Raw genomic sequence first — 13,048 nt, 5'->3', positions numbered from 1 at the left:
ACTGAGCTGAACATGCTCCTTTCTCTGAGCTGTGACTCAAAGACACTTCCTGTCCTGTGTTTCAGGCTCCGTCAACATTTTCCAAGTTGAAGATGGAGATCAAGAAGAGCCGGCGCCACCCTCTGGGCAAGCCGCCCACCCGGTCCCCTCTGTCAGTGGTCAAGCAAGAGGCATCCAGTGATGAGGGTTAGTGAAGTTGCTGTCCCCTGCCTGCTCGGGCCCAGGCTGTGTGACTAGAGGAAACCTTTGAAACACCCTTCCCCATGCAGGCAGATGTCATTAGAGACACCTAGGGCTTAGACCTCCAGCTGGCCACGGTGGGGGAGGTGACACAGGGTTGCGGAGCCACCAGTTGCAGCAGAAGTGACTCTTCCAGCCGCTGAGCCCAGCTGTGGGCCTTGGAGAGGTTGGAACAATGGGCTGTGGGAGCTGGATCTGGAGCCGTAGCGATGGAGGCTCGGAGATGAGAAGTTTGTATTTAACACTCGGCTAGAATCAGAGCTGCTATCTCGTGGGCAGAAACCCTGGGAAGCCAAATTTTCATCTTCTGCTTTAGCCTTCCACTTAAGAAGCATGTGGAATTTGAGAATCTTCTGGATGGCTTCTTTTATTCTGAATCTAATTTGAAGGCTAGGGCAGGGAGGGTTCTAGAAGCTCCATGGATCACAGGGCTGAGCTCCCAGGAGTGGAAGGGATCCTGAGGAAGATGAGCTGTGCCTTGAGTCCCTCCAGGTGTCCCGGCCTCATTGGGAGGGCTGTGAATCAGGCGTTCTGGCCCAGCCCAGCCGCTGTGAAGTTGGGGGCCTCAGGATTGAGCACTGGCTTCTGGGGCAGGCTCCCAGAGGAGCGCTGAGTCTCAGGTGCTCAGGAAACCCAGCAATGAAACTTCCGGGGAAGGGGCTGGTAATGGAGGCCGAGAGGTGATGACAGGCAGGGCGGGGGAGGGAGGACAGAAGAAACCTGCCCATTAGTGACCTCCATCTTCCCTTAATAGTACTTTCTGGTAACACTACCTCTCTTCCCTCCTACACCCGTCCCCCTCCCCCCACAACTCTCAGCCATACTCTCTTGACTCCTTTGAGCTCAAGAGTCTACCTAGCCTGCCAAGGTTTGGCCCAGCCCGTCTCCCACCCCCCAGACAGGACCAGCCCCCTCCACCCCAGCCTGGGTGGCTTGGTGGCCTCTCTGCCGAGAGACTCAGGGGCTGTGTAAGTGGGGACGCATCACCAAGGATTCTCGGGGCAGTAAAACCACCTACCCTTTGAGGCGGGGAGTGGACCTCAGGCGAGGTTTAACTTTTCCTCCCCCACCCCTGTACTCTAGAAGCCTTTCCTTTCTCCGGAGAGGAGGACATGAGTGACCCCGAGGCCTTGAGGTCCCTGCTGTCCCTGCAGTGGAAGAACAAGGCTGCCAGCTTCCAGGCTGAGAGGAAGTTCAACGCGGTGGCTGCCCTCACCGAGCCCTACTGCGCCATCTGCACCCTCTTCTACCCGTACAGCCAGGTGAGCACATGGCCTCACAGGGCCACACAGGGCGCTGTCTGTTCCCCTCAGTGCCATCGTTTGCTCTGCTGAAAAGGAACTCTGGGGCGGTGATGGGGAAGGAGAGCCCATTTGCTGCAGGAGCCACAATGGGATCAGCTAGAGCCTGAAGGACGGAAATGGGACAGGTGGGGATGGGACAGTCACAGGAAGAAGCCCATGACAGTTCAGGGCGTGCTGGAGCCTCCCTTGTGAGGGCTATGGGAGAGGGCCCAGCTTCTGAGTTTTATCTGAAGGTGATGTTTCAATGGGAATAAAAATGGGGTATCAGACCGAGGGGTGGGGGGACGGCGTGGAGACGTCATGACCACTGTCCTCAAAGTCCTCAACTTGGCCTGGGGTTGGCACCAGCTGGGGCTAAAGGGCCTGGGTGGTGACCAGCCAAGTCCCAGAGGTGAGCTGGGGCGAGGGCAAAGACCCTCTGTGACCCAGCTGGGACACCAGAGCTATGAAGACCTGATGGCTCAGCCCTGAGCCAAGCACACAGCATCCTGCACTTTCCAGACTGGGGCCCCCTCTGTCCCATGTTTCTCAAGTTGGGAGCCTGGCGTCTCCCTGCACTCTGTTCTGTGCCATCAGCCTGCCCAGTCTCCCTCGTAACCTCTTATTTCATCCCCTTGTCTCCCTCCCCTACCCTGACCATTGCCTGCTTTCCAGCCCTTTCCTCCCCCCACAGGGCCCCTGCCCTTCCTGTTAGCGCCTTAGCATGGCCAGAACAGGCATTTGGGAGGCTGCTCCATCCATGTACTCCCTGGCTGGAGACTGCCGGGCTCACCACAGCCTTCAGCCAGGCCACATGCCCTGTGGCCTTTGACAGCTGCCCGCACCCCGACCCTCACCCCACACAGCAACAGTGTGCTTTTCGATGTCCCCCAGGGTCTCCCTCCTACCCCCAACCCCCTGTCTTGCCAGACAGATTTTTGTTCATTCTTTGAGTTCACTCATTTGCCACCTCTTCCAGGAAGCCTTTCTAGACCTGCTGTCCCCAGGCTGGCTCTGGGATGCCCCACCTTGGGCTCCCCACTCTCCTCTGCTCTTGCTCCTGCCTCTGTGTTGTTGACCCCTGGGTTGTGAATCCCTGGAAGACAGAGCCAAGTCTCGCTTGCTTTTTTGGGTCTTGTGCTCCTAGCCTAGTGCCTGGTTCTTTCTACACATTAGCTGAGCTGCCCTGGGGTCTGTGCCCTCTGCCAAGGGCAGCGTGCCCATCTCTAGAGCTGCCCAGATTCACTGTCTGTAAGCAGACTCAGCGTCTGGAGGAGGAAACAAGTGATATCCAGATGTCTCCTCCAGGCACATCCCCCTCAGTGCTGCTGGAGAGGCTGCTGGAGTCAGAGTGCTGGCACCTCCAACTTCAGACGTGAATCTTCCTAATTCCAGATGTTAAGCAAAGAATCGTGCCTAACTTTAATCAGCCCGCAGTGCCGGTGGGCTTGTGGGCCAACCGTTTCCAAAACCCAGGGCCCTCGCTCTAAGCAGGGCTGTGGCTGGACATGTTGCCTGTTTGGAAACAAGTCATTTGGGGGCAGATTAGAGGGGTGGGAAGAGACTGATATGAGGCTCTTGTTTCAAAGCTAGTCCCCTAATCTGAGGTGCCACCATCCTCCTGACACCTGGCCTGTGAGGCCAAAGTTCCCCAGTGGAGCTCTTTCCTCCTGGGTCAAGAGCAGGGGCAAATCCTCCTCTCACACCTTGGAGGGCCTGGGGAGGCTCTTTTGGGAGCCTCATGTCCTGTGATAGGCATGGGGGTACTAGATCCCAGTGCCTTGGGCGGGGTCATTTCACCACATGGGGAGATCTGGAGCACTCATTACAACCATCATGGGGTATATATTGGAAGTGGGGAGACATCCACATAGGTACACAGATAACATGGCATCAGGTGACAATCTGGACCACAGAGACAGATAACAGAGCAACGGGCTAGGGCTACTGGTCACCTGAGCAGGGCAGGGTCCAGAACAGAGATCTGAGTGCTCCAGGCAGGATACAACTGTGTGTGCAAAGGCCCTGGGGCAGGATGGCATCTGGGGTGTTGGAGGAAGAGCAGGGCCCATGTGGCTAGAGGAAGTGGGTAAGGGGCTGTGAAGGCAAGAGGGTGAGTGCAGCAGGGTGGTGTCGGTGCTGCGTCCGGATGTGACCCTAATGGAGGGTTTTCAGTGGGGGCAGGACAAGATCTGACTGTGTTTGGGAGAGCAGGGTTGAGGGCTGGGAGGGTGTACCGGGGAGGCCCTTCAGAGCCAGCCGCAGGTGTCCTGGTAGGAGGCCCCAGTGCAACACCTGGGGAAATGGGAGGCAGGCTAGGGCTGTGTTTGGATATAGAAGCAGCTTGAGGAGTGGACCAAGGGAGGTGGCAAGGATGGCCCCGAAGTCTGGTTTAATGATGACAGGAGGCCCCATGCTGGGCTCTCCACTGAAGCCCCCCCCCCCCTTCTACAGTCCCTACAGATGGAGAAGGAGGCCCCACAGGCCTCCCTGGGGGAGGGCCCTTCTATACCACCTTCCAAATGTGGCCAGAAGACACGGCCACTGATCCCTGAGATGTGCTTCACCTCCAGCGCCGAGAACACAGAGCCACTCCCCGCAAACTCCTACATCGGTGATGACGGGACCAGCCTGCTGATCGCCTGTGCCAAGTGCTGCCTGCAGGTCCATGCCAGTGAGTGGGGTCCCGAACGACAGGCAGGCTGGGCTGAAGGAGGACTGTGGGGGCTGCGGCATGCGGCCGTGCTCACCCTTTTAGGATGGCCACCGTCTTGGTTGTGGAGCAAGAGTCCCTTCCCCTCGGCTGCTGTTTCGGGGGTGTCACAGGCCCTGGGTCCTGGGGCTGGGTCGTGGCCTTCAGGGGAAGACTTCCTGCCCTTTCCCCTGGCCAAGGTGGGCCTGCCTGGTCAGCCTCCTTCCAGCCAGTTCTGCTGAGCCTTGCCCGGCCCTCGGGGCCTGGGAGCCGCAGGAAGAGATTAGGTGCTTGTTAGGTAACATCATGATTTTAAACTCTGCTTTGGGGCCAGAGTTGATGGTAAAGTTGTGACTCTAGAGAGGTCCGGAATCGGATATGCCTGCTGTCAGCAGCCACCCTCTCCCAGACCCTGAAGCATTGCCCAAGGAGACAGGAGAATGGACCTCTGCCCTCTTCTTAGGCATCAGGGCAGGGAGTGGGAGGTTGAGGTCTCAGGAAGAAAGAGAGCCTCTGGGACCATGTAATTTCCCGTCCTACAGAGGAAAGCAGCCCTCTGTCCCTCGTCTGTCCCTCCTCTGTCCCAGCAGAGGCTACCATTCTGTCTCCCGTCTGGGAGCCTGTTGACTCAGTGAGATGCTCTCCAGGGCAGGCTCCTGGGGACCACTCTAGAGGGGCCTGTGGTTGGGTTCTCAGGGGAAGAGGTACCTCACTAACCTCAGGAGGCAGAAGGCTTAGCACAGGTGTGTTCCTGGAGACCTGGCCCTGGAGGCAAGTGAGCCCCTACTTCCTTCAGGAGCCAGGCCCCCCAGGCCCTGACCTTGGCTGAATGCCTCAGGGGACAGCACAAGGGGGTCCAGTGTAGGCTCTTGGGCACTTGCTGTCCTTTGGGGTCTCCTCTGGGGACCCCTTAGTACCTGGCTGCTGCCCACTGCAGCCAGCCAAGCCCGTTTGGTGGGCGACCAGCCCTGCCGGCTGAGAGCCCTGCAGTGCTGCTGGGCAGTGATCCAAGGGTGAGGCAGAGCCCCTTGTTCTGGGCAGCACCGTCCATTTGCCGCCTCCTCTGTGCCCGCTCCCTGTTTTTGAACCATGACCACGTTCCAAAGCAAATCGCCTTGGTGACTCAGAACCTCTGACTTGTGTTTCAGAAATAGCTATTTGCCTGAACACTGGGCCGGCCCACCCAGCCCAGCCCATCCGAACTCCAGTGTCCACGAGGCTGACTTTGCATGTTATACAACTTCTTGGTCACTTTACCGGGGTCTCAGCTCAGCAGAGCTTGGGGGAGGGGCACAGTGACAGGGCCCTGATCCCCTTCCCAGCATCTATTTCCAGACCCTTCTCCTGCTCTGTGTGCGTGACTGGGACTGAGGTAGAGAGGGAGGTGAGAGCAGTTCCCCCAGAGCCGAGGCTGGGTTCCAGAAGGCCCCGAGCTTCGCGTGCAGCTGCAGTGACAGGTGCACCTGGCTCAGCTGTCCTCCGCTGCCTTCCAGGTTGCTACGGCATCCGCCCGGAGCTGGTCAACGAAGGCTGGACGTGTTCCCGGTGCACGGCCCACGCCTGGACTGCGGTAACTCACCCCTGCAGCTGGGGTGGTACTCTGAGAGCTGTCCAGCCCCATGGGGGAGCCAGGCCTGGGCCCTGGGCTTGCCCGATCCCGCAGAGTGACCCTGGGCTGGCGACCTCCCCTCCAAGGGCCTTGGTTTCTTCACCTTGGCAGTGAGGGGGTAGAGCCCGATGCACTCCTGGCCCCTCCCTTTGGTGACTGCTAGCTTGAAATGTAAGGACCGGGGGACAGGGGATGGACCAGGCCCCAGAGCAGCATGGGGGCAGCCCTCCCCTGGCCGCCCCCCCCCACTATGGGCTTGTCTGTTCCCTGCAGGAATGCTGCCTGTGCAACCTCCGGGGAGGAGCTTTGCAGATGACAACAGACAAGAGGTGGGTAGAAGGGGTGCTGCTTCTCCTGGGTGTGTCCCTAGAGGCGTCGGTTCCTCCTCAGGGCCTCGAGTTGGGGTCAGGGGACCAGGAGGAGCAAATTATCACTCAGATTAGATTATCCCTTAAAAGTCCTGTAAGCCCTGACCGGCCAGCAGTAGCGCTATGGTCAGGGGCAGTGCCAATAGAGTGAGATGGCAAGGGGCAGGGAGGAGGTAGAGGGCACCCATGACCCCTGATGCCCCCTCCCCCCCCAGGTGGGTCCATGTGATCTGCGCCATCGCAGTCCCTGAAGTTCGGTTTCTGAACGTGATGGAGCGCCACCCCGTGGACATCAGCGCCATCCCTGAGCAGCGGTGGAAGCTGGTAGGACCCCTGGATCTTGTCCTGTCGGGGGAGGGAAGCACCAGGAAGCCAGATGCCATCAATGTCAGTCTGGCCAAACCGATTACTTCCTGACTGGTCCCAAAGGCACAGGTCCCAAAGCCAGAAGGCACAGAGGTGCGCAGAGAAAAGGCCTCCCCTCGGGTCGCAGCAGGCTCCTGCTCCCGCCTCTCGCAGAGAGGTCCTTCACACACTCCAGAGGCTCGTGCAGTTCCCACCTTTTGCATAAGCGGAAGCCTCACCCTCTGCCCTGTACTTTCCTTGCTACCTAACTAGCCCCACTTTTTTTTTTTTAATTGTGGTAAAAACACTTAGCATGAGATCTTCCTTCTGAATAAAATTTTAGGTGCACAGTACAGTATTGTTAGCTATAGGCACAATGTTGTGGGGCAGAGCTCTGGGATATATGCAGCGTGTGTAACTGCAACTCATCCCTGTTGGCTAGCAACATCCCCTGGCACCCACCCCTCCAGCCGCTGCTTCTGGTTTCTCTCACTGAGCATGGTGCCCTCACGGTCCCTCCATGTTGTCACAAATGGCAGGATTTTTTTTATCATGGCTGAATAATATTCCACTGGGAGAATGGATCACATTTCTCTATGTATTCATCTATCAGTGGGCACTTGGGTTGTTTCCATGTCTTGGCTATTATGAATAATGCTACAGGGAACACAGGGGTGTATACAGGGTGGGGCAAAAGTAGGCTTACAATTATTCATATGGCAAATAATATAATAAATACTACTACAGGACTAAACTGTGTTTTCCATATTCACAAGTGTAAACCGACTTTTGCCCCACCCTCTATATTTATCTCTTCAGCATTCTGTTTTCATTTCCTCTGTATATATACCCAGAATAAAAATTGCTGGGTTGTATGTCCGCTGTTTTTAATTTTTGGAGGAAGCTCCATACTGTTTTCCATAGTGGCTGCACCAGTTTGCATCCCACCAACAGTGCATGAGGGTTCCCTTTTCTCCACATCCTCACCCACACTTATCTCTTATCTTCTTGATGCCTGTGATGATAGCTCATGGTGGTTTTAATTTCCCTGATGATCATTGGTGCTGAGCACCTTTTCATGTACCTATTGGCCACCTGTACGTCTTCTTTAGAAAAATGTCTATTTAGGTCCTTCACTCATTTTTAAATTGGGTTGTGTGTTTGCTGTTGAGTTGTTGGAGTTCATAACTGACCCCTCGTGGTTTACATCAAGCTTCTCATCTAAGGAGCATGTGGCCATCCTCGGTGAACCTCTGGGGCAGCAGGCAGTATGGGCAGAGGGTGACTGTTAGCATGCACGGGCTTCCTTTCCTGGCTCGGCCGCCAGCCAGCTGTGTGACTCCAAACACACTCCTTGACCTCTCTGTGCTCAGCCTTCCCCTCTGTAACATCCTCATGGTGCACATGGCCGGGGCCTCACAGCAAAGCCCTGATTATGCTGTCTGAGCACTGTGCCTGCTCTCAGGTTTATCGTTGCTGTGATTGTGTGGCAGCCATGCTGGGGATGTGTCCCACTCAAGGATATGGGGGTGGCAGCTCTGATGGGGACTGTCGTGTGGCACCTGGGAGCTGGAACTTTGGCTGGGGCATCCGAAGCATCCATGGCTGTCTTTTCTTCCTGTTTTATTTCCCAGCTTTTTTCTTCCCATTTTATTCCCTGGGCAGTCCTGGGTTTTGATGTGCCTACAGCGGGCAGAAGGCAGAGAACTTGGGCTGTGGGCAGTGGGCCTGGTGGGGAGTCCTGTGGGAAGGAACAGGGACACCCACCTCAAGCCCACAGGTGCTGAGCCACCAGGCAGAGCTGAGTGGGCACCAGTCGGAGCCTGTGGGGGACGGGGACCTCAGTCATGGAGTGCTGGATGCAGACGGGCAATCAGGAGGAGGCTGGTGGCCTGCAGGTGATTACGGGCATAAAAGCTTCATCATTCAGGTGGAGTGATGGTGCAGTGCATGGCCCGTAATCCATCCTCCCCCAGACGCTTTATGGAGCATCTGACATTTCCAGCTTGCAGCCTCTTCATTACCAGCACTTGTAACGATGAATTAAAAATCCTTTTACACGAGGCTGGCTTGTACTGCTTAATGGAGCCACGCAAGGAAGCCAGTGGTTAACTCCTGCTTGCCCAGCTGCCCGCCCATCTTCCCGGGCCACACAGGCCACATGTTCGGGAACAGTCACTCCAGGTCTTCGTCCATCAGTCTATCCCCAATCTTCCCTGGCCACCGTCTCTGGTGCCTGGGGGGTTCTGGTGAGTAGGGGCTGGCCCTGTCTGTCCAGTGGCCTGAGCCACGCGCTCATCCCCTCACCAGGCGGGGATGGGTGCTGGAAAAACCCAGACACTGGGCCCACGCCATGCTCAGCTCCTGACAGATGGCATGATGGGGGCCTGGCCCACATTCTTCATGATGCAGAAACTCAGAATAATGAGCTGCCACCCACTGGGGCTGGGGAATGGATGTGTTTTGAGTCAGGCTAGGCCGATGGTTTCTCCTGGGCCTCAGGTGGGGCAGGTGACACGTGCAAGATCTGGAGCCCTGCTGGCTCCTCCGGGACCTCAGGTGCTGTGCTCACCTCTGCTCTGCGGAGGGCCCAGGACTCGAGGTTAATGCCGCATGGGGCATGTTGTATGTCAGTGCCGTCCCACAGGCCGGCGGGAGAATTCGATATTGACAGTTTAATAATGAGATCTCATTGCCATTGATTGGTGTGGCAGCTCCTGCGGCGCCCTTGGCCGCCGTGCTTATCTGGCTTTTGAACATGGTTTACAGAGTGATAAAGGGTGCTTATTAAATGCTCAGAGTGACGGGCACCAGCAGGCCTGGTGACTGCTGAGCCACGGTGTGGGGGGGCCCGGGATGCTGACGCCACAGGAGCAGGTCACTCCAGGCATGGGCATTCCCGCCACAGGACCGCCACCGGGTGCAAGCCCTCACGCAGACCCTCCTCCTTATGAAGGAAGCTACTTTGCAGTGCTTTTTATTCAAAGTTAAGATAGAATTCACTATTGTAAAGTGAGCCATTCGGTAGTTTAGCTTTTAATATATTCACAGAGTTGTACACATCACCTCTAATTCCAGAGCATTCTGTCATCCCCAAAAGAGCCCCTCAGCCCCCCTGCTCCTGGCAATCCACTTCCTGTCTCTGGATTTTTCTGCCTGGACATTTCACATGAATGGAATCACACACTGTGTGGCCTTGGGTGTCTGGCTTCTCCCACTGAGCATCATGTGTTCAAGGCCCACCACGCTGTAATGGGTGTCAGTGCGTCCTGCTGGGTTTTGGCTGAGTGTATTCTGCCACGTGGCTGTTGGTGCCTGCTGCAGGCACCTTTGCAGGGGGGCCGTCGTGGAAGGGTCCTGGGAGTGCTCCTGGGGGCGGAGGGAGCCACAGGCCAGTTGGTTTGAGGGGCTCTCCACTGTGCCGAGGCACTCCGCCCCCTGCTCACCGGACTCCCTGGGCTTTTCCCAGGTGACTCCAGCCAAGGCCGGGCTGCCGGGGCCTCTGCCTCCCAGCCCTGGGCCTTGGGGGTCACTCCTAGGAAACAGTCCTGGAAACTCAGTCGGGGGGCTCCCAGCACCAGGTGCCGGCAAGAGCCTCATTTCCTCTCCATGTCACCCCAGAAATGCGTGTACTGCCGGAAGCGGATGAAGAAGGTGTCTGGGGCCTGTATCCAGTGCTCCTGCGAGCACTGCTCCACTTCCTTCCACGTGACCTGCGCCCACGCCGCAGGGGTCCTCATGGAGCCAGATGACTGGCCCTACGTCGTCTCCATCACCTGCTTCAAGCACAAGTCGGGGGGCCACACCGTGAGTGCCCAGCCCTTCCGCCCCCTCCCATTGCCCGCCCACCTGCCCGAGCGCTGACGCGGCCTTCTTCCCTCCGCCCCAGGTCCAGTTCCTGAGAGCCGTGTCCTTAGGTCAGGTGGTCATCACCAAGAACCGCAACGGGCTTTACTACCGGTGCCGTGTTATCGGCTCCACCACGCAGACCTTCTATGAAGTGAACTTTGATGACGGGTCCTACAGTGACAACCTGTACCCAGAGAGCATCACTGTGAGCTGTGGGTGGGCACAGGGTGGGCAGGGGCTGCTGTTAAGACGTCAAGAGTGGCCCAAATCCCTCAAAGGAGTCACCTGTGTCCAGGGCCACCTATGACCCCACTGAACAGGTCTAGGCCATAGGCCTAGCAGGGAACAGAGCAGAAAGCATTGTCGGTCTAGATGAGCCCACAGCAAGGGCGGCCCCCCAGGGTGGGCACTGCATCACCCCCATCCCACCCCTGCCCAGCACCCAGTCCTGTGTGCTCAGAGAGTGCCACTGGCTTCCAGGCAGTAGAGCACGGGGAGATCTAAACCCCACAGAGCCCACAGGCGGGTGCCGGTGCCCAGGGACCCACCATCTCACCTTCGCCACATTCTTGCTTCTTTTTTCTTTTATTGTCTACTAAAGTTTTACATATGTCTCCTTTTTCCCCCATTGACACTCCCTCCCGCGCCCCCACACACACATTCTTGCTTCTAACAGAGTCGAGACTGTGTCCGGCTGGGACCCCCACCCGAGGGGGAGTTAGTTGAACTCCGGTGGACTGATGGTAACATCTATAAGGCCAAGTTCATTTCCTCTGTGACCAGTCACATCTATCAGGTGAGCAGGGTCCTGTCTTCCAGGTATAGGAGGCAGGGGACCCGCAGGCTTGGGTGGGGCCCTCGAGTGTGCTGTTGGGGACTGAGCATCTTTGCCCACTTCACCTAGAAAGTTAGGGCTTGTTATAGTTTTAAGCTAGAAGGGGCCTCAAATTGACTAATATTTCCCCCTTCCAGATGTTTTCTCGATTTTTTTATGTGGAAAGACATAGATAACATAAAATGTACTATTTAACCATTTTTAAGCATACAGCTCGGTGTCCCTGATTTTTTTTTTTAATGAAGACGAATGGTTGTTCCTTCCCATGATTGTGGAAGGGAAATTATTTACAAGCGTGGAACCCTAGAAGAAAAACCACCCATGTCCCAGCACTACAGATGATGACTGCAAATTCTTTGCTGTTTTGCTTTCTCTTACCAGAGAAAACAAAACAGTCTGGACTTTTCATCACTTTGAAAATATGTATATAAAATATATATATATTTCAGAGAGGAAGGGAGAGGGAAAGATAGAAACATCAATGATGAGAGGGAATCATTGATCAGCTGGCTGCCTTCTGCACATCCCACACTGGGGATTGAGCCCACAACCCGGGCATGTGCCCTGACTGGAATGAACCATGACCTCCTGGTTCATAGGTCGATGTTCAACCACTGAGCCATGCTGGCTGGGCAAGCCTCCATCACTTTTAGTCACATCCCTTTTCCTCTCGTTGCCCTTACTTGATGAGTAGGGACATGAGTGGGCCGGTGGGGATGCCCTGGACCAGCACCCTTCTTGGCAGTTGAGCAGCGGTGGCCTGGGTGGTGGGACCTTGGGAGTCAGTCATTGGTGCTGGGCACCAGCCTGAGAACTCTGCCCCCGGGCAGGTGGAGTTTGAGGATGGGTCCCAGCTGACAGTGAAGCGCGGCGACATCTTCACCCTGGATGAGGAGCTGCCCAAGAGGGTCCGGTCGCGGCTGGTAAGTGGCTGCCCTCAGTAGCCCTCGGGAATCATGGGATATGGCCTTGACCTCCCTGCCTTGGCCTTTGCTCCCCTGGGGGGCAGCTCCCAGGGAGTGAGCATGGTCTGGCAGGTGGGGGCCTGTTGGAGGCCCCTTCCGAGTAACAGCACAGGGAGGAGGAGATGAACCTGCACCGGGCAGGCGCGTGGTGACACGTCCTGCACGTGGAGCAGCTGCCGCCTGCACACAAAACCTGAACTCCACGGCTGGCGGTGCAAAAAGAGACACTTTTCTAAAGCTCATCCCTTTTCAAAGGGAACAGTGAGTCCCGGAGGTGGGAAGCCATGGGCCTTTTCTTCCCGCCCGCCCGTCACTGTTCCCTTTCTTTTGTGTTTAATCCAAAGGCCAGGTTTTGAGGAGCAGGCAGCTGCGGCTGTGGGTTAATGAGCTCAAAGTAAGAGCTGGGGGGGCGGGGTGCGGGCGCGGCGGTTTGCACAGCTGACCTCAGACACCAGGTTCCCTTGGGGAATGGATTGGAGCTGCCACACAGGTGAGCAGCTGCGCCTCCATCACTCCTCATGGCCACCTGTGGGACAGAACAGGCCCGGCCACCCCACTTCTAGGGCCAGTGACGGAGGTGTTGGACCCCCTCCGTGCCTGCCTGCTGGGAGGCTCACATATAGGATTGGGGGTTTACACAGAGACAGGGGCACTGAGAAGGAGAAGCCATCCCGGTGACTAATTGTCTCTCTCGGAAGGTCGTTAGGTGAGGGACAGTGGCCTTCAGCCCCCACAGGGCAGGCCCCAGTGGAGCCCTGTTTCAGCCTGTCCTGGCTGCTATAACAGACCACAGACTGGGTGGCCTAAACCACAGACATTGCTTCCCAAAGTCCTGGAAGCGGGAAGTCCAAGATCAAGGTGC

The 13,048-nt window shown here is 56.8% G+C and overlaps 1 protein-coding gene across 1 annotated transcript in view; it reads left to right on the top strand.

Annotated features, from left to right (window-relative positions):
• KDM4B (lysine demethylase 4B) overlaps window positions 1-13,048 on the top strand; it is a 133,892-nt gene that overhangs the window by 118,418 nt on the left and 2,426 nt on the right. The window contains exons 14-23 of the mRNA XM_079771308.1: window positions 66-186; window positions 1,324-1,502; window positions 3,978-4,197; window positions 5,709-5,785; window positions 6,098-6,153; window positions 6,408-6,516; window positions 10,159-10,344; window positions 10,427-10,591; window positions 11,063-11,182; window positions 12,052-12,144. Of these exons, the coding sequence (XP_079627434.1) occupies window positions 66-186; window positions 1,324-1,502; window positions 3,978-4,197; window positions 5,709-5,785; window positions 6,098-6,153; window positions 6,408-6,516; window positions 10,159-10,344; window positions 10,427-10,591; window positions 11,063-11,182; window positions 12,052-12,144 (1,326 nt within the window). The remainder of the gene's footprint in view (window positions 1-65; window positions 187-1,323; window positions 1,503-3,977; window positions 4,198-5,708; window positions 5,786-6,097; window positions 6,154-6,407; window positions 6,517-10,158; window positions 10,345-10,426; window positions 10,592-11,062; window positions 11,183-12,051; window positions 12,145-13,048) is intronic.

The sequence above is a fragment of the Cnephaeus nilssonii genome (genome assembly GCF_951640355.1).
Source record: "Cnephaeus nilssonii genome assembly, chromosome: 5".
Classification (NCBI taxonomy): domain Eukaryota; kingdom Metazoa; phylum Chordata; class Mammalia; order Chiroptera; family Vespertilionidae; genus Cnephaeus; species Cnephaeus nilssonii.
Note: the sequence above shows the minus strand (reverse complement) of the source record. Positions and strands in the feature narration are given on the sequence as shown.